The sequence below is a fragment of the Saccopteryx leptura genome, chromosome 2 (assembly GCF_036850995.1).
Source record: "Saccopteryx leptura isolate mSacLep1 chromosome 2, mSacLep1_pri_phased_curated, whole genome shotgun sequence".
In the NCBI taxonomy this organism is placed as follows: Eukaryota; Metazoa; Chordata; class Mammalia; order Chiroptera; family Emballonuridae; genus Saccopteryx; species Saccopteryx leptura.
Genome location: NC_089504.1, coordinates 319,768,913 through 319,795,919, shown reverse-complemented (window position 1 = coordinate 319,795,919; position 27,007 = coordinate 319,768,913). Strand labels below are relative to the sequence as shown.

Here is a 27,007-nt window from a genome sequence, read left to right as displayed (position 1 = left end):
CTGGCTGGAGTCCTGCTCTGTCAAACACTTGCTGGGTGGCGTTTAGCAAGTCGCTTCTCAGTCTTTGGCACTCAATTTTCATAATATGAGAGGGTTGGGTGAGATGGTCTGAGAGGTTCCTCCCAGCTTTATTAGACTACAATTCTCTGTTCTGTGGATCAAGGCTGATTGTGCATGTAATTCTATCTCAGAGCACTGATCTCACTCATGTAACAAGAAATTCTGATGGAAAAGTTATTAAGGAGACACGGCTTTAGCTTACTCCCATCACAACACTACAGATCTAAATCTGACATTTGCTCTTCTGTCCTCATGATAAACGGACTCTGCCTTGGGCTTGAGACAGCTGGTCCACTAACTAATCTAGTCCACATGGTGATGCAGGAAGACTGATACTATGCCTATTTTAAGCGAAAAAGCTAAGGCTCAGGGAGGGAAAGAGAGAATCTTCCAGATGCCAGACCCTGTGATGGGTGCTTTACACATCACCTCATAACTGCCCTTCAAAGTGGATAGTTTTACGCCTACTTTACTGGTATGAAAATTGGGGTCTGGTAAGGCAGGGTGTCTTTCCTAATGATAAACTGCCAATGAGAGACAGAGACCCACTATTCTGACTCTGCCCGACCTCATCTTCCCTCTACGCTGTACTGCTGCTGCTGTTTACAGCTCCTCAATAGATGTTGAAGGGATAATCATCCTCTCATTGTGCTCTCCAAACAACCTACAAGCCTTAGCGAGTCACACACACACACAGTTCTGTTCTTACAACAGTGATGTCGCCCAAATTTTGGTGTAAGTTAAAACACACCTAGCCTGTCACTTAACTATCCTAACACAGTTGTAAAGTCATAATCTAGAACATAAAACACAACTGAGCCACAGAAAAAGGAAAAGGACATAAATATACTGTACTGTGCACTGCACTGTAGTAACAGAAAAAAAAATGACAAAAAATGAGTAAGCCGAAATACTCGTCTTAATTTTTTAAAGTTTTTATGGGAGTGTTGTAAATTCAAAACATCATATGTTGAGATTGTCATAACCCTGAGGACCCCCTCTATATATATTTTAGTTTTATTATAGAAACACAGAATCAACTACACTACCCATCTATCTGCAATAGCAGAGAAACAGTGATGGTGGACCATCTCCACGGGGGACATGTGTCCTTCGGTAAAACCAACATAAATTATGGAAATAACATCAAATGCAATAACATTAAGGTTAAATTAATTAAAAGAAGGAACAGGGACTACTGAGAGGAGTCGTGAATGTGGAGCAGGTGCATCTCACTGAGCAGTGTCAGGCTTAGGCGAGCTCTCCGGGGAGCCCCCTGCCCCTGTGCCTGGAGCGCTCAGTTCAGGTCCAGGTCACTCACGTACTCCTGGACCCAGGGCTCCCTGGGGCTGGCGCACACTTGTCTGCCCTCTTTGGTCTGAAATCTGTGGAATGAGGAGTGAACAGGTTAGCATCACAGAGGACCCTGTCTGTGGTAGACATCTCCCTGTGTGTGACCACACTTCATGTTGGACAGCTCTAGTGGGTGGGAAGGACCTTCGGGGTTACTGGAAATGAACTCCTTGTAACTTCCACCCTGGACTTAGCTGTGGCCTCAAGTTTGCCCAAAGCTTTACAATCAATATGGCTCTATCTCCCATTCATTCCCGAGTGCCCCTAGCAATAACTTTTCCATGTGTTTTTCTAAGCATGGTTTAAAAAATTAGCCCACATTTTCTGTGATCTTTTTTACCTTTCCTGATTTCCTAGCCTCTGGCTAATTTCCTCCACAGGACCCCTCCTTTTCTTTGACTCCCACCCAACCCCCTCCAGGACTCAACTGGTGACTTCATAACCTGTTCCCTACCGCTGTCCAGGAGGGCTTCAGCCCTCATACGTGTCTTCCTACTGCGTGGTCCTCTCCCTGCCCCAAACAGACCCCTTACCGAATCCTGCCCTTGCCGTGTCAGCTGCCTCTCAGAGCACCCAGAGGTTAATCCTCACACCGTGGCTGGTTGGGGGCGGAGGCTGCTGGTCTCATAGTAATCCATGACAACGCTGCGATTCAGCTGCCAGGGGGTGTAAGTGAAGCAGCAGGCAGTGGGAGAGTCTGAGTCCACTGGAAAGAAAGGCCAAGGTGAGGTCGTAGCTCTACAAGGAACTGCTCTTGGCTTTTAGTTATCATTATTCAAGGGGCATCTCTGTGGAGCTACCAGAGCCCCAAATACAGTCCCTCGCATCCAGTCCGACCACCTGACATAGGAGTCTTTTTATAAATACACATCATGGAGCTGGAATGGGACACAGAGCACACGTGTAATTCCCTTCATTTAACAGACGGGGAAACCAAGGCACAGGGAGGGACAGGGACTTTCTTAAATAAGCCTACTGGTTACTATTTCTTAAGAAGGCAGGAACTTGAATATTCTGAATGTCTAGGAGATGCTACATTTAACAGCAGGCTACTTAAAAGTCTTCCCAGCTCCTTTCTGTCCCATCCCTGAAGTCACTGTTGGACCAGCCCCAACTAGGAAAGTGGACTCTGCCTACACCCCGGCTCTAGAAGTGGGAGCTGAAAGAACAAGCTTACTGGGTCCCGAGCGCCGGGAGCAGAGGGCAGCCACCAGCAGGAGAGAGAGGATGGTCACACAGAGCTTCATGGTCTTGGGGAGAAGAGGCTTTCCTGGAGCTGAGATGCACAGCCCGAAAGCTTCAGAACCCAGCTGTGTTCTGTACTGGTACTGAGTTGGGGTCCTCTCTTTATAGGAACTCTGAGGGCTGGGACAGAGGTGGGAACACAGGAGGGCAAGTGGAATTTCCAGGGTTCAGATGATGTCGGGGTGCCAATATGGAAACTGAAGCTAGCCGAGAGTGAGGACTCTGCACGGCTTCTCTTCCCCAGGGCAGTGTCATGCGGTGGAAAGGAGGCGGCAGAGGAGGGGACAAGTGGGCTGCACCCTAGAGGGAAGTGGTATAGTCAGCGAAGGCAGCGACCGAGACTGAGGAGATAATTGCAAACCTAGAGGAAGGATGAAACATGCACACCTGCTAGCAGGAGCCATAGACGAGAACTTCAGTAAACATATAATGTAAAGAGAAAAAGTGCAAAACAACCAGGGGTGACCACTTGTATTTTTTGTTAGGTATTATTTAATATGTTTTTGTTAATATTTTAAAACTTTTGCCTGACCAGGCAGCGCCGCAGTGAATAGAGCGTCGGACTGGAATGTGGGGGACCCAGGTTCAAGACCCCGAGGTCACAAGCTTGAGCGAAGGCTCATCTGGTTTGAGCAAAAGCTCACCAGCTTGGATCCAAGGTCGCTGGCTCGAGCAAAGGGTTACTTGGTCTGCTGAAGGCCCGCGGTCAAGGCACATATGAGAAAGCAATCAATGAACAACTAAGGTGTCGCAAGGAAAACTGATGATTGATGCTTCTCATCTCTCTCCGTTCCTGTCTGTCCCTATCTATCCCTCTCTCTGACTCTCTCACTGTCTCTGTAAAAACAAACAGACAACCTTCTTACAATCTAGTTTTGTGTACCTCTTTTATTGTTATTTAAGTACTAAATACATGAAATAATAAACTACCTTTCGGTATATCAGATTTTTATACTTAAAATGGTCATTAGGGTAGAGAACGGCTGTTAAATTATTTGAACCCCAACACCGGTTGGTGCCCCACATCAGGCACCCAACTTTTTAAGACCTGCACCTGAGACAAGGTTCCCAAACATCTGACTTTAAAAATCAACAGGCTGAGAGTAATGGCGAGGTAGGAAGCGATACCGATAAATCTCCCCCAAAACTCAACAAGATCTTCAACCAGAAACAGAAAAACCTATACTTGGAGCTTCCAGATGCTTCGCAATACACCCAAAGGTATGATTGAGTGAAAAATTGGCTAAATATATAACCAAACCCCGAAGGAAATAGGGAGTAAGAAATGCTCCGCCTTCCTCACTAACCTAAACAGGGCGGCTTTCTCTGGTAACTGTGAATATAGAAACTGAGGCGGGCAAAGGGGGTGAATACAAACGGCCGAACCAGGCTGTGGCACGGAGATCCAAGCCGAGGAAAATCTGATCCTGTGGCAACCCGGGCAATACAAGCTAACACTCGCGCCAAACCCAAACAAAGAAAGACAAGCGGCGCGGACATTTTACCCGGTCTCCTGGTTGGTGCGCAGTTAGTGGGCGAGAGATTTCTTCCTAGGCCCCGGGAGTCAGTGCCCGTGTTGCCCCACGGAGAGGCAGGGTCAGAGGCCTTTCTGTGGGCCGAGGGCAGAGTCTCTGGGCAGCCCCAGCGCCCTGGGAAAGCCACGCACGGGAGGGAGTGAGAACTAATTCCAATGGTGGAGATTTTCCTTGCCGGAGGGTGTTTCACTCAGAGGGAAAGCGGCCGGCCTCATATCCTGGTTTGCGCGCGCAGATAAGGAGTGAGCGATTCCTCCGAGTGCCTCAGCAGTGCGCGCCCGTGTCATTGCACAGAGGAGCAGAGTCAGGGGCCTTTGTGTGGGCCAAAGCGGAATCCCGGGCCGCCCCAGCGCCTTGCAAAAGCCGCGCACGGGGACGGAGCGAGACTCAATTCCAGCGCTGCAACTTTTCCCTGCGGTCGGGGGTTTCACTCAGAGCGTGAGACTGCTGGCCGGATATCCTGGTCTGCGAGCGCAGCCAGTTAGTGAGAGTTTTCTCCAAGCGCCCCGGAAGTGGGCACCCGCTTGTGTTACCGGACAGAGTGGCAGAGCCAGAGGTCTGTGAGTGGGTGGAAAGCCCGCCTGATTATGCTAGCAGCTCTGACTGACTGAGCCTTACCCAGAGCCCTGTGCTGAGTGGAAATAGAGTGGGGAGTTGCCAGCTCTTTGAGCCTCTTACTATCCAGGCAGAGGCAGCAGCAACCCCATAGCTGGATTATCAGGCTACTAATTGAGGAAGGAAAGACTAGGAGAAAGGCTCCAGGAACACGGACTCTCTCACTGTCGGAGCCTATAAATGCTAATAGCCTCGACTGCCAACGAGACTAAAGCACAATACATGACATTGCCATAGAGACTTATCAACTGCAAACCTCCACCTGAGCGTGGCAAAGGGGCAAAACCCGGGGTACAGAGTCACCGACCAGGAAGAGGGAGAGAAAAGAAAAAGCAAGAAGATAACCTCTCAAAATCAAGAATAATCTGCAGACTTTATAACCTATCCCATTTTATTATATTTGTTCGTTTGTTTCTCTTATCTTCATTCTTGATACTTTTTTTTTTCCTCCTCCAATTTGGCCGATTAACTCTCTACCAGTCTTACTCTCTCCTCTCCTTGAACTACACTACCCATAAGTGTTACATCTCCCATTATCTTTTCTCTTCTCTTCCTTTCTCTCTATGAGGGTTGCACTCCAAAACCCTTAACTCTCTCTCTCTCTCCTTTCTTTTTTCTTCTTTTAGTGGTTCCCTCTTTTTTTTCTCTCTCTCTCTCTCTCTTTCTTTTCTCCCTCTATATTAGTTTCTTCCTTTCTCCTTTACATCTCCTCTCATTCAAACCTCAATAACAAACAAATTATCTTATCTGGGACTCAAACTTATGTTTGTGGCATTTTGGGGGGTTTTTACTTCACCTTTTTAACTCACTAGCAGTGCTCCCATCCCTGGCTCTCCATATTATCTAGTTCTTGTTCCACTAAATACAATAGTAATTTTTTAATTTGTCCCCCCATTTTTCCGTTTTCCTCTTAATCCTCTCATCATAACTCTTAGACAACCAACACCTAAAAACAAATCATTTTATTCTTGACCCAAATTTTTTCCTTATTTGCTTTTTGTGGGTCCATACGCTCTTTTTTTTCTTTTTTCTTTCTTTTTTTTTTTTTTTTTTTGCCCCTTTATTACTTTTCCCCAATTCAGGCCCTCCATCACAGGCATTGTTTGTTATAATTCACAGTCCACCACAAGATTTTATCAAGAAAGAGGGGAGAGGAGAGGAGAGGAAAAAAGGAGGGGGGGAATAATTTCCTTTTTTTTTTTTTAAATTTTTATTTTATTTTATTTTTCTTTATTTCATTATTAATTTTTTTTTTAAAAAAAAACAACTCTTCGATTTTTTTTTATTTTTTGAAACTTTTTATTCTTTATTAAATCTCATTAATACTATCAACAAAACCACCCTCAGATGCCATTAAGGAAGAGAAAATCGAATATCATGGATACAAAAGAAAGAGAGGTAACACAGCTAGATGAGGAAAAATCTATGGAGAAAAAATTTAATATATTGGAAACCTTGGAGCTAAATGACAGAGAATTCAAGATAGAAATCCTAAAAATCCTCCGAGATATACAAGAAAACACAGAAAGGCAATTTAGGGAGCTCAGAAAACAACTCAATGAACACAAAGAATATATGTCCAAGGAAATTGAAACTATAAAAACAAATCAAACAGAGATGAAAAACTCAATTCACGAGCTGAAAAACGAAGTAACAAGCTTAGCTAATAGAACAGGTCAGATAGAAGAGAGGATTAGTGAAATAGAAGACAAGCAACTTGAGGCACAACAGAGAGAAGAAGAAAGAGACTCAAAAATTTAAAAAAATGAGATAGCCCTACAAGAATTATCTGACTCCATCAAAAAGAATAACATAAGAATAATAGGTATATCAGAGGGAGAAGAGAGAGAAAATGGAATGGAGAACATACTCAAACAAATAATAGATGAGAACTTCCCAAGCCTGTGGAAAGAACTAAAGCCTCAAGTTCAAGAAGCAAACAGAACTCCAAGTTTTCTTAACCCCAACAAACCTACTCCAAGGCATATCATAATGAAATTGACACAAACCAACAGCAAAGAAAAAATTCTCAAGGCAGCCAGGGAAAAGAAGAATACAACATATAAAGGAAGGCCCATTAGATTATCATCAGATTTCTCAGCAGAAACTCTACAAGCTAGAAGAGAGTGGACCCCAATATTTAAAGTCCTGAAAGAGAGGAACTTTCAGCCACGAATACTATACCCATCAAAGCTATCCTTCAAATATGAAGGAGAAATAAAAACATTCACAGATACAGAAAAGATGAGGGAATTTATCATCAGAAAACCCCCACTCCAGGAATTACTAAAGGGGGTTCTCCAATCAGATACAAAGAACAAAAAAAAAAACAGAGCCACAAGTAAAAGCTCCAAGAAGAACACAATAAAACCAAATTTAAACTGTGACAACAACAAAAAGAAAGAGGGGGAGAAGATGGAGATTAACAGTAGCAAAGGACGATGGAGTGCAAAAGTACTCACAAAATAGTTCGCTACAATGAACAGGGTAGGGACCCTTTTCATTATTCAAAGGTAACCACCTTTGAAAAAACCACCACAGAAGCACATGAGATAAAAAAGATAGCAACAGTGGAAAGATGTATGGAATACAACCAAATAAAAACAAAAGATAGAAAAACAAAAGAGAAGGATCAAACAAGACACAAAACTAACAGAAAGCAAGATATAAAATGGCAATAGGGAACTCACAAGTATCAATAATTACACTAAATGTAAACGGATTAAACTCACCAATAAAAAGGCACAGAGTAGCAGAATGGATTAAAAAAGAAAATCCAACTGTATGCTGCCTACTGGAAACTCATCTAAGTAACAAGGATAAAAACAAATTCAAAGTGAAAGGCTGGAAAACAATACTCCAAGCAAATAACATCCAAAAAAAAGCAGGTGTAGCAATACTCATATCGGATAATGCTGACTACAAGACAGGAAAAGTACTCAGAGACAAAAATGGCCATTTCATAATGGCTAAGGGGACACTGAATCAAGAAGACATAACAATTCTTAATATATATGCACCAAACCAAGGAGCACCAAAATATATAAGACAGCTACTTATTGATCTTAAAACAAAAACTGACAAAAATACAATCATACTTGGAGACCTCAATACACCGCTGACGGCTCTAGATCGGTCATCCAAACAGAGAATCAACAAAGACATAGTGGCCTTAAACAAAACACTAGAGCACCTGGATATGATAGACATCTACAGGACATTTCATCCCAAAGTGACTGAGTATACATTTTTCTCCAGTGTACATGGATCATTCTCAAGAATTGACCATATGTTGGGCCACAAAAACAACATCAGCAAATTCAGAAAAATTGAAGTTGTACCAAGCATATTTTCTGATCATAAAGCCTTGAAACTAGAATTCAACTGCAAAAAAGAGGAAAAAAATCCCAAAAAAATGTGGAAACTAAACAACATACTTTTAAAAAATGAATGGGTCAAAGAAGAAATAAGTGCAGAGATCAAAAGATATATACAGACTAATGAAAATGACAATACGACATATCAGAATCTATGGGATGCAGCAAAAGCAGTGATAAGAGGGAAGTTCATATCACTTCAGGCATATATGAACAAACAAGAGAGAGCCCAAGTGAACCACTTAACTTCCCACCTTAAGGAACTAGAAAAAGAAGAACAAAGACAACCCAAAACCAGCCGAAGAAAGGAGATAATAAAAATCAGAGCAGAAATAAATGAATTAGAGAACAGAAAAACTATAGAAAAAATTAATAGAACAAGGAGCTGGTTCTTTGAGAAGATCAACAAAATTGACAAACCCTTGGCAAGACTTACCAAGGAAAAAAGAGAAAGAACTCATATAAACAAAATCCAAAATGAAAGAGGAGAAATCACCACGGACACCGTAGATATACAAAGAATTATTGTAGAATACTATGAAAAGCTTTATGCTACTAAATTCAACAACCTAGAAGAAATGGATAAATTCCTAGAAAAATACAACCTTCCTAGACTGAGTCAAGAAGAAGCAGAAAGCCTAAACAGACTTATCAGTAGAGAAGAAATAGAAAAAACCATTAAAAACCTCCCCAAAAATAAAAGTCCAGGCCCTGACGGCTATACCAGCGAATTTTATCAAACATTCAAAGAAGACTTGGTTCCTATTCTACTCAAAGTCTTCCAAAAAATTGAAGAAGAAGCAATACTTCCAAACACATTTTACGAAGCCAACATAACCCTCATACCAAAACCAGGCAAGGATGGCACAAAAAAAGAAAACTACAGACCAATATCTCTAATGAATACAGATGCTAAAATACTAAACAAAATACTAGCAAATCGAATACAACAACATATTAAAAAAATAATACATCATGATCAAGTGGGATTCATCCCAGAATCTCAAGGATGGTTCAACATACGTAAAACAGTTAATGTAATACACCATATCAACAAAACAAAGAACAAAAACCACATGATCTTATCAATAGACGCAGAAAAGGCTTTCGATAAAATACAACACAATTTTATGTTTAAGACTCTCAACAAAATGGGTATAGAAGGAAAATATCTCAACATGATAAAGGCCATATATGATAAACCATCAGCTAACATCATATTAAATGGCACTAAACTGAAGGCTTTCCCCCTTAAATCAGGAACAAGACAGGGTTGTCCACTCTCTCCACTCTTATTTAATGTGGTACTAGAGGTTCTAGCCAGAGCAATCAGACAAGACAAAGAAATAAAAGGCATCCATATCGGAAAAGAAGAAGTAAAGGTATCACTTTTTGCAGATGATATGATACTATATATCGAAAACCCCAAAGAATCCACAAAAAGACTACTAGAAACAATAAGCCAATACAGTAAGGTCGCAGGATACAAAATTAACATACAGAAGTCAATAGCCTTTCTATATGCCAACAATGAAACAACTGAGAAGGAACTCAAAAGAATAATCCCCTTCACGATTGCAACAAAAAAAATAAAATACTTAGGAATAAACATAACAAAGAATGTAAAGGACTTATATAATGAAAACTATAAACCATTGTTAAGGGAAATCGAAAAAGATATAATTAGATGGAAGAATATACCTTGTTCTTGGCTAGGAAGAATAAATATAATCAAGATGGCTATATTACCCAAAGCAATATACAAATTTAATGCAATTCCCATCAAACTTCCAATGACATTTTTTAAAGAAATAGAGCAAAAAATCATCAGATTTATATGGAACTATAAAAAACCCCGAATAGCCAAAGCAATCCTAAAGAAAAAGAATGAAGCTGGGGGCATTTCAATACCTGACTTCAAACTCTATTATAGGGCCACGACAATCAAAACAGCATGGTATTGGCAGAAAAATAGACACTCAGACCAATGGAACAGAATAGAAAGTCCAGAAATAAAACCACATATATATAGTCAAATAATTTTTGATAAAGGGGCCAACAACACACAATGGAGAAAAGAAAGCCTCTTCAATAAATGGTGCTGGGAAAACTGGAAAGCCACATGCAAAAGAATGAAACTGGACTACAGTCTCTCCCCCTGTACAAAAATTAACTCAAAATGGATCAAAGATCTAAACATAAGACCTGAAACAATTAAGTACATAGAAGAAGACATAGGTACTCAACTCAGGGACCTGGGTTTTAAAGAGCATTTTATGAATTTGACTCCAATGGCAAGAGAAGTGAAGGCAAAAATTAATGAATGGGACTACATCAGACTAAGAAGTTTTTGCTCAGCAAGAGAAACTGATAACAAAATAAACAGACAGCCAACTAAATGGGAAATGATTTTTTCAAACGACAGCTCAGATAAGGGCCTAATATCCAAAATATACAAAGAACTCATAAAACTCAACAACAAACAAACAAACAATCCAATAAAAAAATGGGAAGAGGATATGAATAGACACTTCTCCCAGGAAGAAATACAAATGGCCAACAGATATATGAAAAGATGCTCATCTTCTTTAGCTATTAGAGAAATGCAAATCAAAACGGCAATGAGATACCACCTCACACCTGTTCGATTAGCTGTTATTAGCAAGTCAGGTAACAGCAAATGTTGGAGAGGCTGTGGAGAAAAAGGAACCCTCATACACTGTTGGTGGGAATGTAAAGTAGTACAACCATTATGGAAGAAAGTATGGTGGTTCCTCAAAAAACTGAAAATAGAACTACCTTATGACCCAGCAATCCCTCTACTGGGTATATATCCCAAAAACTCAGAAACATTGATACGTAAAGACACATGCAGCCCCATGTTTATTGCAGCATTGTTCACAGTGGCCAGGACATGGAAACAACCAAAAAGCCCATCAATAGATGACTGGATAAAGAAGATGTGGCACATATACACTATGGAATACTACTCAGCCATAAGAAATGATGACATCGGAACATTTACAGCAAAATGGTGGGATCTTGATAACATGATACGAAGCGAAATAAGTAAATCAGAAAAAAACAGGAACTGTATTATTCCATACGTAGGTGGGACATAATAGTGAAACTAAGAGACATTTATAAGAGTGTGGTGGTTATGGGGGGGAGGGGGGAATGGGAGAGGGATAGGGGGTGGGGAGGGGCACAAAGAAAACAAGATAGAAGGTGACAGAGGACAATCTGACTTTGGGTGGTGGGTATGCAACATAATTGAACGACAAGATAACCTGGACTTGTTATCTTTGAATATATGTATCCTGATTTATTGATGTCACCCCATTAAAAAAATAAAATTATATAAAAAAAAAAATAAAAAAAAAAAAGGAAAAAAAAAAAAATCAACAGGCTGCATCCAAGAGACCCAAAGGCCCAGGGCAGGAACAACCTTCTGAAGTGCCCAGATTTTGCGCTTTTCAAAGTTCACCTGCTAATCTGAGAGCATGGGCCTGACGGCCGGGCTGCTGAATCTCTCTAGAAACAGAGGCACTGCTGGGGGCCATTTCTCACTTTCACACTCTCCCTCTGCCTTACTAAAGCTGGCAGGCGCCAGCTTCTTCTTTTTCTTACTCTATTTTTACTCTAGACTTTCTTTTTTCTTAGCAGGTACCATCTTTATTGGCCCCTTTTTGATGCTCTCCCTCTGCCTCGCTCCACAGCTCCAGTGCCTCCCAGAGGGGCGCTTTCACACACGTCCACGCCCTGGTTCTTGCGGCTGCCGTGCAGGGGCTGCCCCCCTGAACACCTGGCTCTAGTGGTGGAAGAGCATGGGGGCTTGAGTTCTCGGGTCCCGCGGGACTGTAACAATCAGAGACTGTAACAATGGACTGCCACTCCCAGCGCACTGCACAAACAGCAGGCTGAAATACATGCCAGTCTCCCTGTGAAGAAGGTCTATTTGCTCGCCATGGCACTTTGGCCTGAGGGGCAGGCTTTGGGTTTGGCTCACATCTGGAGGCTGCAGGTGCTCCTAGGGAACATAGGCCAGGGGACACCGTCTTTGTGCTGCCTCTGCCTCACTACATCTCGCTGGTATCGCTCTAAAACAGCGGAAAATGGCTTTAGGTGACCCCTGTGTTTTGGTCGTTTGACCCCTGCCGGGGTCGCGGCCCACAGGTTGAGAACCACTGCTCTAAAAGGAGTTTGTACACTCACCTGAAGCCCCAAATTTTGTGACATCACCCAGGGACACATCCAGATCACCTGCTATGTTGGCCAGCAAAGCTCATACTTTTGGCCCCATGGGACTATGTATATCTGCATTCTTTAAAAGCTGCTGCCCAAGGGTCTGGTTTATAATCAGCATGAATCTAGGTGCTGAGGGCCCCAATCTTTGGGACTCTGACAGGTATTGGCACACTCTGAACAACTGGGAGCTATTAAAAAGAAATCAGGCTGTTTGCACAATTACAAAGGTTCAAGAGGCAACCAAGAGCCAGGGAAGGGCTAGAGGACAAGGCTCATCCTCCACCCAAGGATATGCCAAGACTGGGAGAGGTGGCTGTTTCATCTGACATGTAGTAGCCAACACAGACACATGAGGAAGCAAAGGACTGTGTTCCAAAAGAAAGAACAAGATCAAACTTCAGAAAAAATAAAAGAAAAAATTGGTGAAATGAGAAATCCCAACGCACTTCCACTTCTCCTCATTCCTAAATCTTTACTACCTAACAATGCTACCTCCATCTTCTCTCTTCTGACTATATCATTGGGCAGAAGGAGCTGGCTCACTTTTTTCCATTAAAAAAAAAAAAAGGCTCAGACTGAGGCTGTCCCTTCCCTCAGCATGGGCACAGGTCCCTGAGCGTCTGACGCTTTCCCGAAGTTTCCCTGGCAGATCTCTAGCAAACTGATAGATGGCTATTATGAGACCAGCAGCCAGACCATGTAAAGGTTGGTCCTCTTGCCTATCTCTGGGGAGAGGTAGGACATATAGAAATGAAGTAGGGAGCAGTCTGCGAAGGTATCAGCAGGTGAATGGGGGCCATCCTAAGAAACCCGGAGCTTCGAAGGTCTGATTTGAGGGCAGGGGACAGGGAGAGGCCAGGGAGGTGTTCCATAGCCTAGCCTAGGACCTGGGCGCCAGGGAGGAGCTGTCTAGGCGAAGGAATTGAGGAGGAAATGATAATAGGGACAGGCTGACTGAGGAAACCCCTAAGTCACTGAGGAAAGGTCTGGAGATCTGAGGTTGAGGAAATGATCCTGAGAATGTGGGCTGACCCTGTGCTTCCCAGGCGGGGAGGGAGCAATGTGTGACCAGAATTCCACTGCTGATTCCTCAATTATTATACCTCTATCCCTCTCAGAGCTCCCAAACCAAAGAGGCGAGCAGGTCTGCGCCAACCCCACTACGCCTGGCGTGGATACTTCATTGACCTTGGAGCTGAATCCCTGAGGGACCTAGAAGCAACAAGAAGTAGTTACATCTGTGGGCAGATTAGGGAGCAGGGGCTTGAGCCCAAGAAATGTTTCTCCAACTCCTAAAGCTACTGTATTTCTATTACAGCCTGGTTGTCAATCAAACACACATTTTTTTTTTTTAGTTTAAAAAAATCAAAGTGGTTTTTTTTGAGGGTTGTTTTTTTTTATTAGCAGCGAGAGAGAGACAGGAAGAGAGAGAGATGAGATGCATTGACTCATACTTGCAGCACCTTAGTTGTTCATTGTTTTCCCATATGTGCCTTGACCCTAGGGATCCAGCTGAGCCAGTGACTCCTTGCTCAAGCCAGCGACATTGGGCTCAAGACAGCAACCATGGTGTCATGTCTATGATCCCACGCTCAAGCCAGTGATCTCGCACTCAAGCTGGTGAGCCTGAGCTCAAGATAGCAATCTCAGGGTTTCAAACCTGGGTCCTCAGTATCCCAAGTTGATGCTCTATCCACTGTGCAACTGCCTAGTCAGGCATCTACACTTTAATATAAATTTTAATTTATTTATGCTATTTTTTGTAACATATTTTCATGTACTCTTTGTGCGTGCGTGTGTGTGTGTGTGTGTGTGTGTGTGTATGTGACAGAGATAGAGAGAGGGACAGATAGGAACAGAAAGACAGGAAAGGAGAGAGATGAGAAGCATCAATTCTTTGTTGCAGTTTCTTAGTTGTTCATTGATTGCTTTCTCATATGTGCCTTGACTGGGGGGGGGCTATAGCAGAGTGAGTGACCTCTTGCTAAAGCCAGTGACCATGGGGTCATGTCGATGACCCATGCTCAAACCAGTGACCCCATGCTCAAGCAGGTGAGCCACGCTCAAGCCAGCAAACTTGCAATTTCAAACCTGGGTCCTCTGCGGTCCGGTCTGATGCTCTATCTACTGCACCATCACCTGGTCAGGCCATGTATTCCTGACTGGTGCCTGGGTCAGACCCCACCCCACCCCATGCTCAGTCCTTCCTATCACACAGAGGCTGACACATAGTCGGTGTGTAGGTGAGTGGTTGTATTTAGATTTTCTAGAGGAAATTGTTCCAAAACCATCTACTAGCAAATATTTATAGAATGTTACTTACCACTTTGGTGAAATCCTGGAGTTTAAAAAAGTAAACTGGCCTGACCATGCAGTGGGGCAGTGGGTAGAGCATTGAACTGGGATGCAGAGGACCCAGTATGAAACCCCGAGGTCGCTGGCTTGAACACGGGCTCACCGGCTTGAGCACGGGGTCATTAGTTTGAGCGTGGGATCACAGACATGACCCCATGGTTGTCAGTTTGAGCCCAAAGGTTGCTGGCTTGAAGACCAGGGTCACTGGCTTAAGCAAGGGGTCACTCGCTGTTCTGTAACCTGCTCCCCCATCAAGTCACAGATGAGAAAGCAGTCAATGAACTAAAGGAGTTGCAATGAAGAACTGATGCTTCTCATTTTTCTTCTTTCCTGTCTGTCTGTTCCTATCTGTCCCTCTCTCTGACTCTCTGTCTCTGTCCAAAACAAACAAATACACAATATATATGGTCTACCGGAAAGTTCTATCCGTTTTTGGAATAAAACAAGATACAAATTTTTCTTACCGTCAATAAACTTTATTAAATAATATAATTGCCATTATTATTAATGATTTCTTGCCAGTGTGAGGGTAATTTGTGTATCCCATTTTTGAAAAATGTTTTATCTTTTGATGTGAAAAATTGAACCAGTGCTTGTTTGGTATCTTCTTCATTTTTGAATTTTTTGCCCTTCAAAAAAAATTTTTTTTTTTTTTTGTCTGGGAATCTTTATTTCTCCTTCAATTTTAAATTTATTTTATTTTATTTTACAGAGACAGAGAGTCAGAGAGAGGGATAGACAGGGACAGACAGACAGGAACAGAGAGATGAGAAGCATCAATCATTAGTTTTTCATTGCGTGTTGTGACACCTTAGTTGTTCATTGATTGCCTTCTCATACATGCCTTGACCGCAGGCCTTCAGCAGACTGAGTAACCCCTCGCTCAAGCTGGCGACCTCGGGGTCTCGAACCTGGGTCTTCCACATCCCAGTCCGACGCTCTATCCACTGCACCACTGCCCAGTCAGGAAACCCTTCAAAAAATTTTGTAAGGACAAAAACAAGTGATGTCGGAGGGTGCTAAGTCCGGGGAACATGGTGGATGCGACAGACATGCTTCTGTAGCATTTCTTCCTTGTTGAAATTCGGAAAAATTACAGTGGCGTAAATGAACTTTATCAGTAGCCATGGGTACACTATGGCTTCACACATAAGACTAATGTGAATCAACTTTGTTTTAGTTAATTTGCTATGTCAGTATGTATACATTAAGTGATAAAAACAGAGAGGCAAACCCCCTCCCCCCCCAAAAAAAAACAGAGAGGCACACATGCGCCAAATAAACATGTGCTTACGTGTCGAAACTTGTTGTGATAGAAACGGACAGAACTTTCCGGTAGACCATATATATATATATATATATATATATAAAATATATACATATATATTTTTATTATTATTATTTTTTTGTATTTTTCTGAAGCTGGAAACGGGGAGAGACAGTCAGACAGACTCCCGCATGCGCCCTACCGGGATCCACCCGGCACACCCACCAAGGGCTACGCTCTGCCCATCAGGGGGTGTTTCTCTGCCCCTCCGGGGCATTGCTCTGCTGCGACCAGAGCCCCTCTAGCGCCTGGGGCAGAGGCCAAGAAGCCATCCCCAGCGCCCGGACCATCTTTGCTCCAATGGAGCCTTGGCTGCGGGAGGGGAAGAGAGAGACAGAGAGGAAGGGGGGGGGTGGAGAAGCAAATGGGCGCTTCTCCTATGTGCCCTGGCCGGGAATCGAACCCAGGTCCCCCGCACGCCAGGCCGACACTCTACCGCTGAGCCAATCGGCCAGGGCCTATACATATATATACACACACACATACACAACTGGAAAAAGTGTAAATATTGTTAAATGTCTGACAACCAAATTTGAATTCTTAAAATACAAAAGTCAACCAATGGATGCCTAAATAAGTGGAAGAAAAAAAAATCCATGTTTTTCTCTCCCTTCCTTTCATTTCAAAATCAATAAATAAGTTTAGGGGAAATAGTAACATAGCAACCCCTATGTGTCTCAGTCACTGAGCGGCCGCCGCAGTCTCCTCTTCAAATGGGCTCCTTGTTGTAGTGCCCATTCCGCCACCTGTGATCATGCGCAGAGGCCCTTGAGTGGTCAGTGCTGAGGTTTCCACCAGTCCACAAAGCAGGAGCATGGCAGCTATTCCCTCTTGCAGTTTGGCTGGGACCACCCACGAACCTCCTGGCACTGCCTGGGTTCCACTTCCAGTTATAACTCCTGTTGAAGTGCTGAGAACCCTGGGGAAGCCAACCCCTACCACCACCCTGGTCTTTTCAAGGTTGACCTGGGTCACTGGTAGGTGAGCTTCCTTTTCAGAAAGTCCACTCTCCCATTTGTGGCCACAGTCCCTAGAACACTCAGAACCTCCCCAGGCCTTCAGGAGCATGATCACCTGCGACGTGGCTCAGGAAGCCACATGGAAGCAGTCTGGCAGTCAGCCCCCAAAACCCACACCGGGCCCCCATCCTGAGTGGCCACCATCAGCCACAAGACTTCCAGAGGCACTGGGCTCTTTTAACCCCTCTGGCCACTGCCTCATCCACCACCTTGCTCCCTCCCCACCACACTCCACAGACCACACAAGCGGCAAGTAGAAGCAGTGGGGTTCCTTTATATCAAAACAGCAAAACATCAAAAAAAAAAGTTGAGAGAGCCCAGCTTTTTCCTACTCAAGCTATACACAAGCCTTCCTGATACCCAGCAACTCTGTGCCTTGCCCAAATGGAAAATAAATGAGGAGCAGTCAGGGGAAAGAAAAAGTAATATAGCTCATTCGCTTTTCTCCTGGTATGGGTGAGGGAGCTCAACTGAGGACTCAAGCAGGGCTGGGCCACAGGGCACGACCCACATGGTTGAAGTCCATGGGGCTAGGACTGAGAATACAGCCAGTGTGGCCAAAGATTTGTTACACACGGGACCAAGCAAGAAGTAAAAATATTTCAATCTGTTAATGAGAGCCAGGCTTCTCACTGCTACAGTAGGGAGGAAAACAAAACCCCAGCAGGCTTTTCTGTAGAAACTGGTAACAGAGAAAGAACACAGATAAAATCGCTACAACTCTGGAAGTACACCAGCTCTGAGCTGATTATTGAGTCAGAGTGGGCACCTCAAAAATGGCGACAGGCCTGACCGGTGGTGGTGCCGTAGACAGAGCATTGACCAGGAATGCTGAGGTCCCAGGTTGGAAACCCCGAAGTCACCGGCTAGGGGCTCATTGGCTTGAGCGCAGGCTCGCCAGCTTTGGTGCGGGGCTGCCAGCTGGAGTGGGGAGGGAAAGAGAACCCCAGCAGGCTTTTGTGTAGAAACTGGCAATAGAGAGGGATCCTTTTTCCTGAGGACTCACCTATGCATTTCCTGGGGGGCAACCTTCCGAGCCCCGAGGAAGTTGAAATTTCTCCACCCCTGCAGGAAGCCCAAGCTCGTCATCCAGACGAGCCACCCAACAAGAAGGCTCTGCTCAGCATCCAAAGGCTGCTGAGGAGGCTGAATGGTTTTCACTGGAGCCAGAGGCTCAGGGTCAGGACATTGAAGAGACAGAACCAACTGCACTACAGCAAGAGGCTTAAGTCAGCCTCCAGAGCTCCCTAAAGAACCTGCCAATTCCACTAATCCACGGGAGGCCCCAGCTATACCTCCAGAATCTCCTAAGGAACTGAAACTGCTTTGGATCAGCAAACCCTGTGCCTGTGCCTTCAAATACCACTGAAGAGGTTGTTACCACAAAGGGACCCGGACTAAGGCGGGTCTGTAATGTGTAAACCATTTGCTCCTGAGTGTCCTTGGTTAGGGAAGATACGATTTTGCAATTTATGAACTGGCTGTAAATTGGCCAATTTGTTCAGGTATCTGTCTCAGTCTCCCCATTTCACTTGCCAAGGAATTCTCCTCGCTTCTTACTAACCTGCCTCATTTCCTTCTCAGAAACTTCCATCCCTAAAATTTCTTAGGGGTAATGAGGGAGGACAGTCCATCTTTAGTAACTGCTTCCTGGTGACAAGGGTTGTGGTCCTACCTCTGTAAGGTATGGAAGTCCCTCCCTGCCTGATCTACGGGAGACAAGGGAATGATCTGAGCCTGGAACACAGAGGCCGTTAGCTGGTTCTTCTAATGCAGTGAGGGGCCAGAATCCCTGAAACATCACCATCATCTTGGTATGAAATTGATGCATCGTAGAGGTGACAAATTTGACAAGAAGATTAAAAAGACATGGTCCAAAAATGATGAGGAAGACTACTAACTACTAGAGGTCCTAGGGGAAAAGACCAGATAACAAAGGGGAGAGCAGACTTTACAACACCTCAGACTGAACTGGCAGAAGGGTTACCTTTTTGAAAGTGATGAGCCAGGTGCAATCATGAGAGGTTTGTAAGCAGAGAAGCAACATGGTCCCTTTTGGGCTTCAGAGAGATAACTCTGGGAGTGACTTAATTCTGACTGCAATTAGAATCACTTGAGAAGTTTTCAAAAATTACAGGCAAAAACAAAAACAAAACAAAAATTACAGGCATGTTAGTTCAGTTGGTTAGAGCGTCATCCCACATGCCAGGTTCCAGGTTCTATCCCCAGTCAGGGAACATACAAGAATGAATCAGTGAATGCATAGATAAGTGGAACAAAAATCCATGTCGGTCTGTCTCTCTCTCTCTCTCTCTCTGCCTTCCATTCTCTCGAAAATCAGTAAAAATAAAAATTTAAATATTACAGGCCAGGCTACTGCTCCAGAACATTTAAACCAGAATTTCAGGGTGTGAGACCCAGTTTTCATTTTCTTTCTTTCTTTTTCAACTTCCTGAGGGAATTCTAATGTGCAGTTAGGGTCAAGAATTACTTATCTAGCTTGACCAGGTGGTGGCGCAGCTGATAAGAGCATCGGACTGTGACAGAGAGAACTCAGGTTCAAAACGCAGGCTCACCAGCTTGACCGCGGGGTTGCTGGCTTGAGCATGGGATCATAGACATGACCCCATGATTGCTGGCTTGAGCCCAAAGGTCACTAGCATGAAGCCTAAGGTCTCTGACTTGTGCCCAAGTTTGCTGGCTTGAGCAAGGGGTCACTCGCTCTGTGTAGCGTCCAGGTCAAGGCACTTAGGAGAAAGCAATCAATGAACAACTAAGATGTTGCAACAAAGAACTGATGCCTCTCATCTCTCTCCTTTACTGTCTGTCCCTATCTGTCCCTCTCTATGTCTCTGTCACAAAAACAAACAAATAAACAAAAGAATTACTGATCTAGGAGAAGGGAGTGAAAGATAGAAAACAACTAATATTTATTAAACACCTATTATACTTGCCATTTTGTTCCAAATGCTTTATACAGTAACTATAATCTATATATATATTATGATTATAGAAAGATAGATAGATAGTACGCTGATGCATTTCAACCATTTTGAGCCATGGATGAAGAACAATTATGTTACTCCTAGCCTCAAAGGTAGATATTATAATCCTATAATCCCTATTTTACCAATGAGGAAGTTGAGGCACAGACCAGTGAAATAACCCATCCAAGATGATCAAATTATTAAATAACAATTGGATTCACACAGAAGTCTTTCTGATACTCAAAACGATGCTCTTTCCACTATATACCACAGCCTATGAACCTAGCTTAATCCTCAGAACAATCCTGAAGTAGGTATCATGATTCTCCTTTTATAGATGAGGATATTAGTCCTGGAGAGGTTAACCTGACCAGACCACAAATAATAACTGGAGAGGCTGGGATGGATTTAAATTCATCCTTGTTTAACTCCAACTACACACTTATGAAAGTCAAGCATATAAGTACATATTCAACACTCACTACAAATTTTTCCTCTGAAGGAAAGGAAGTAAGTTGAATTATCAATATAATCCAGAGTATTATAATTACTCTGTTCAACTATCAGTCACAGGGAACTGATTTGGGCCGGGGGCGGGTAGTGGAGGGCATGAGGAATTCTGTCATACCCTCTGTCATTTTTATATGAAAAATCTTTAACCCTGGCCAAGTCCAACACCACAACTTCTTTCACACCCTTATCCAAACTGCTGAATCATGCAGGTTAGTCTCTTTTTAAATTCACTGTCTCTATCTCAAATGGGCATTCACTTCCCACCCATATTATGCCTTTTCCTGGTCAACTCATTTTCCCACTCTTTGAGAAAATTATTTTCAGATCATTTCTTTCTCCTCAACCCTCCAATACTCCTTGACAAAATTCCATTCTACCCCCTATCCTGTTATTTTCTACTCACTGTTCTATCAACAATTTCTATCTTTTCACTAGATCCTTCTTTACAATCTACAAACATCCCAAGGTGCCCATTTAAAAAAATTTTTTTATTGATTGATTTTAATGAGAAATGAAGGGAGAGACAGGAATGTCAATCTGTTCCTGAATGTGCCCCGACCAGGGATTGAACCGGCAACCCCTGCACTTTGGGACAATGTTCTAACCAACCGAGATATCTGGTCAGGGCTCAAGATGCTTGTTTAAAAAAACACCAGACACAAAAAGCTCCTTTGAACCCACATCTGCCTCTCTGCTTTTCTTCTCAGCTAAACCTTTGGAAAGAGTTGGCTTCGTCAGTCTTCATTTTTCCACCTTTCCCATTCAACCATGTCCATCTACCACGGCACTGAAACTAATGTCAGGGTCACTAGAGACCTCCATGTTGCTAAATGTAGTGAAATTTTTTCTTTGTCCTCAGATTCTCAACAGCCCTTGAAACAGCTGATGACTACCTTCTTCCTAAAACAACTTCTGGGTGCAGTGACACCGCATTCCTTGTCTTCCTCCCTCATTGGTTACTTCTCAAACTTGTTATAAGTGTATCCTCCTCTACCTGGCCTCTAAATGTTGGAGTACTCTAAGGGTCCGTCTTGGGTCCCCTTCTGTCCCTATTCACACAACCTTTTTAAAAGATTTCTTAGAGATAGTTTTTTCTTCTTTCTTTTTTTTTCCTTCTTTTGCTATTTTTTTGGGGTTTTTTTGTTGTTGTCATTGTTTGAGATATGCATTTTTAGATACAAGTTTGTCACCACTTACATAAAGACTGGATTTTAATATCTGATTATAAAAAGAAAAAACACTCATGAAGTGCAATTATTCTTGGAAAGTCCTTAAATCACCCATAAAGTACGGGAGTTGTGGTTTCACACATGTTGATTTTGTACATGATTGTGGTCATATTTATGGGGCAAATTAAAGATCAATACTCCATTTACTAATAAGTTCAAACAGTCAACTTTTCCCCCTCTCATTTTGAGATAAATTGTTTTTATTAAACAATAGATGAAATGCTTGGGATTTTCACTTAGGGGCTGTTTGATAAAAGGAAGTTATTTTAAAGACTAAATACAATTGGAACAGCAAGATGCTCCCAGTATCAAAGGGAATCAGGGCTGAATCCATCTGAGGGTACTGCAGACTTTCACCCCCCATCTCATGATCACTCCACACTTGCTTTCCTTGAGTATGAAAGAACACCGACACTAGACTATTTCTCAATTTTAATAAGGTAAATGCTTGTTTGATGTGACTCCATTGTACCATTTATATGCTGATGACTCCTAATTTTTTTTTCTTTCAATCCTGACCTTTTTCCTTAAGCGTCAGACTCACAGAATCAACTACCTACTTGAACATCTCCACTTAAAGTAAACATTTTCTTTTTTAAAGACAGAGATAGGAAGGGACAGGGGTGAGAAGCATCAACTCATACTTGTGGAACTCTCAGTTGTTCATGGATTGCTTCTCATATGTGCTTTGACCAGGGGGCTCCAGCTGAGCCAGTGACCCCTTGCTCAAGCCAGCGACCTTGGGCTCAAGCCAGCAACCATAGGGTCATGTCTGTGATCCTACGCTCAAGCCAGTGACCCCACAATCAAGCTTGTAAGCCTGAGTTCAAGCTGGCAACCTTAGGGTATTTTTGAACCTGGGTCCTCAGCATCCCAGGTGGACTTGCTATCCACTGTGCCACCACCTGGTCAGGCATCAACTAGGCACCTTAACAGATCCAAACCATGACAACTGATTCCACACACACTCCCAATGCCTGTTTCCTAGCTCAGTAAATGGCATGCCATCTGCCCACTGTTTCAAGCCTAGTGATTTTTTATTTCTCCCTTTACTTCATCTCCACATGAAATGCATCAGGTACATTTAGCTCTACCTTCAAAAAACATCCCATATCTATCCATTGCACTCATAAGCACAGGTACCACCCTAATCCAAACCACCAACACAATTTCTACTTTGACCCACATCCTTGTTTCCATTCTTATCCTTTCTATAGCCTATTTTCCAAATATCCAGAGTAGTCCTTTATATATAAAACATTCACTCCGTCATTCACCAAATATTTATTGAGAGCATGCAGAAAACGGGATACATAAGTGAAGCATATTCGATCCCCACGCTCATGGTCTTTCATTCTAGAAGAGGGGGAGGCAATCAATGCACAAGTAAATAATTCTGTAAAGTATGACTGAAATGAAAAAAATGGGAAAACATGTAATAAGCTAAGTATCTTACTCACTGAGTTTTACTCAGTTGCTGTCACTAAAACATTTTGAAAGTTTCCCAGCCTGTTCAGATTAAAATCCACCTTCCTTACTATGACCTTATTTATAAGATTCTGTGAATTCCAGTTTCTATAAATACTTATTCCTCCAACCTTATCTGTACCACAATGCCTTCTCACTGCAACTTGTCTCCAGTCACCCTGGCCTTCGTCCCATATCCTCATTGTTCCAACCTTTTTCCTTCTGCAGACGTTCCCTCCACCTGAAAGGCTGCCTTCTCTTCGCTCAAATATCACTCCATCATCCTGAACCTGAATAACATACTTAAAAGTGGCTCCCGTTCCCTTTCTCTATTAATTATACTGCTTTACGTTGTTTCATGGCACTTCTCACTTTTGTAAATTATCTTACCTTATTTGTTAACAATATCATGTTCCCATAAAATGTTCAAGTTCCTGAAAGTGCGAATATTGAAGTGGTACACCAAAGTATCCCTAAAAGTCTAGAACAGTGTTATTCATAAGAGGCTTTTAATAACTATATGTTTTTGAGAACAAATACCGACGGAGTGTGTGACTTACAGGGCGAGGGAATACTTTAACACTCGCTCACGGTTGCCCGGCTGACTTCTAAAGTCACTTCCGCCCATGACTAGCGCGAGATCTTCCGGGAGAAGAATTCTGCGCAGGCGCCGCGGGACCGCGAAGCTTTCTGGGTAAAGATGGATGCACAGGATCTCTTTCGTCGGCTGGGTGCTGGGGCCAAATTCGATGTGAGACGCTTCTCGGCGGACGCAGCCCGGTTCCAGGTACTACGCGCAGGTGGACAGAAGCCTCAGTAACAGAAAGAGTCCGCGGGAGAATGAACTGGCTCATGGGGGAGCCGACACACAGAGACCCCTTGGCCAGGCTGTGGGGCCTTTTCTCCTCCTTTCGAGTTCAGTTTACCTGTCGACCTACCTGGTCAAGTCTTTTACCATTCTTTTCAGACTTAGTTGGGCCTGGCCAGGAGACGCTCCCACCCCTCTTCCTCCATCTTCTTAGTTTATTCGAAGCACAGTTGGAATCCTTTTCTTTCTCTGTCTTTTCTTTCATTCTTTTCCTTTTCTTTCCTTTCCTTTTCATTTTTCATCTTTCTGAGAGGTGAGAAGGAAGGGAGCCATAGAGAGACGCCGACGTGCGCCTGGACCGGGATCCACCAGGCAAGCCCCCTACGGGGCGATGCTCTCCCCGTCTGCTGCCCCCTCCCTCCTTGCTTGGCAATCCAGCTATTTCAGCGCCAGAAGCAAGGCCATTGAGCCATCCTCATTGCTCCAACCATTCGAGCCATGGCTGTGGGAGAGGGAGAGGGAGAAAGAGAGAGGAGAGAGAAGATGGGGAGGGGTGGAGAAGCAGGCGGTCGCTTCTCCTGTGTGTTTTTACCGGGAATGGAACCGGAACTTCCACCCTCCTGGCAGTCTCTACCGCTTAAACAAAGGGCCAGGGCTGGAACCTTTCTTTCAAAAGCAGCCTTTTCTCTGAAACTGGTAGAAAGTGATTTTTAAAACAGAAACACGCAAAGTGGAGAAAATGTATTTTTTCACTGTAGTCTACCCCGGTTTGGCCTGGCATGCATCTCAACGTTTATGAGCATGATTCTTTTTAATCCCGCAATTCCGTGTTAATTAACCAGTGAGAACAGAGATTTAAAAATGGGCGGTCTTCCAGGGAGAAGTAGTGAGTGATAAATTGGAAGTAGTTGGGACCCAGTTGTGGAAAATCTTCCATGTCAACCTCGATATTGGAATTAGGGACGTTTGTGCGAGTGTATGCGACACGTCTGTGTCTTTTGTTCCTGACCGGTGGTATAGTTAAGAGTTTGAACTCCGAAGCCAGGTTATTTGGATCCAAATCAAGTTACTTAACTGCCTGATGGCTTGATTTTCTCATTTGTAGTATTACTATTGTCGTAATTTTGCTCATAGGGTTGTTGAAGAATGAAGTAACTATGTATATTGTGTATACATATATATATATAAACATGTTTAGAAGTCTTCTTGATAGCACATTTGTTGCTGTTTATTATTTAAATTACTATTTTAAAGTGAGAAATGGTATAATTTGGATTCCATTTGCCCAAACACACTTGTCAGTACAGCATGTGTTTGGTGACAGCATAAAAAACAATGGGGATTGAACCACATTACTGCCAATACTGCTTGAATGAAAGCAATACCAGTCCATAGATTTCACTTTAAATCTTGTGGGTTTTAGGTAAGAAAAAGGAAGCATGACTTTGATTCCTCAGAGGTGCTGCAGGGACTGGACTTTTTTGGAAACAAGAATTCTGTCGCAGGTGAGTGTGGAGAATCAAGAACTTATGAAGAGTTCCAAGATAAAGAGAAAAAAGGAGAGAGCATAACTGAAAGGAAGAGGGAGCAGAACAAGAAAAAGAGGAAGAGCAGGACTTCAGGTTAGTGCTTGGTTTCTGTCTCTCTGTTGAATTTTTTTTTTATTAAGTTAGAGGCAGGAGGCATACAGACAGACTGCCGCGTGCCCCAACCGGGACCCATTTGGCAAGCCTCCTACAGGACGATGTTCTGCCCATCTGGGGCCACTGCTCTGTTGCTCAGCAAGGAAGCTATTTTACCGCTTGAGGCAAGGCCATTGAGCCATCCTCTGTGCCTGGGGCCCGCTTTTGCTTGAACTTTTCCAGCTGTGGCTGCAGGAGGGGAAAAGATATAGAGATAAGGGGGAGGAGTAGACAAGCTGATGATTGCTTCTCTTGTGCGCCCTGACTGGGAATCGAACCTGGGACTTTCATACCAAGGGCCGACGCTCTACTGCTGAGCCAGCAGGCCAGGGTCTGAATTTTTTTCAATTACAAAAATAATACAAGCTAATGGTTGGTTACAAGTCAGGAATATGCAGTCACTTGTCAGTTGATGTCATTCAAGTTGTTTCTAGGCATTTATTACAAATATTGCATTGGCCAGTTGGCTCAGTGGTAGAGCATTGGCCCAGCATGTGGATATCCCAGGTTTAGTTCCTAGTCAGGGCACACAGGAGAAGTGACCATCTGCTTCTCCACCCTTCCCTCTCTCTTCTCCTTTCTCTTCTCTCTCTCTGTCTCTCTTTTCCCCTCCCGCAGATGGTCGCTTCTCCTGTGTGCCCCAAATAGAACATCGACCCCAGACAGGGGTTAGCGTGTGGATCGTGGTCATGGTGCATGCGGGAGTCTGTATCTCCCCTCCTCTCACTTGGAAAAGAAGAAAAAAACCTCCATAAATATTGCTATCATAAAGATATATATATATTTCCGTTTGTACAGATGCTGTTATTTCTGTAATTGGCATCTCAAAAGTGGAGTCACTGGGTGAAGACTATGCACATTTCTTTTTTCTTTTTTTTAATATGAACATAAGGCATTTAAATTTTTTTTAAATTTATTTATTTTTTACAGAGACAGAGTCAGAGAGAGGGATAGACAGGGACAGACAGACAGGAACGGAGAGAGATGAGAAGCATCAATCATTAGTTTTTTATTGTGCGTTGCAACACCTTAATTGTTCATTGATTGCTTTCTCATATGTGCCTTGACCACGGGCCTTCAGCAGACCGAGTAACCCCTTGCTGGAGCCAGCGACCTTGGGTTCAAACTGGTGGGCTTTTGCTCAAACCAGATGAGCCCGCGCTCAAGCTGATGACCTCGGGGTCTTG

General features: G+C 43.3%; 2 protein-coding genes across 4 annotated transcripts in view; one reads left to right on the top strand and one right to left on the bottom strand.

Moving 5' to 3' along the window:
- The window catches only part of DDX52 (DExD-box helicase 52), a 94,747-nt gene that overhangs the window by 34,875 nt on the left and 32,865 nt on the right, over window positions 1-27,007 (top strand). For 2 of the 3 annotated variants that reach the window (XR_010748848.1, XM_066363037.1), the window contains exons 2-3: window positions 23,965-24,117; window positions 25,644-25,760. Coding sequence is in view for 2 of the 3 variants with exons in the window: in XM_066363037.1 (XP_066219134.1) it covers window positions 23,965-24,117; window positions 25,644-25,760 (270 nt within the window). In the remaining variant the exon portion in view is untranslated. Of the gene's footprint in view, window positions 1-23,964; window positions 24,118-25,561; window positions 25,761-27,007 lie in introns of those variants that run through there. The other variant, XM_066363036.1, reaches the window with a different exon arrangement.
- Window positions 1,059-23,942, bottom strand: LOC136391393 (C-C motif chemokine 4-like). Its single transcript, XM_066363044.1, has 5 exons — window positions 23,891-23,942; window positions 23,721-23,811; window positions 2,591-2,958; window positions 2,005-2,119; window positions 1,059-1,445 (listed from the first exon to the last, which is right to left on the bottom strand). Exons 3-5 carry the CDS (start codon window positions 2,658-2,660, stop codon window positions 1,358-1,360), a joined length of 273 nt encoding a protein of 90 aa, XP_066219141.1. The 5' UTR covers window positions 2,661-2,958; window positions 23,721-23,811; window positions 23,891-23,942; the 3' UTR covers window positions 1,059-1,357.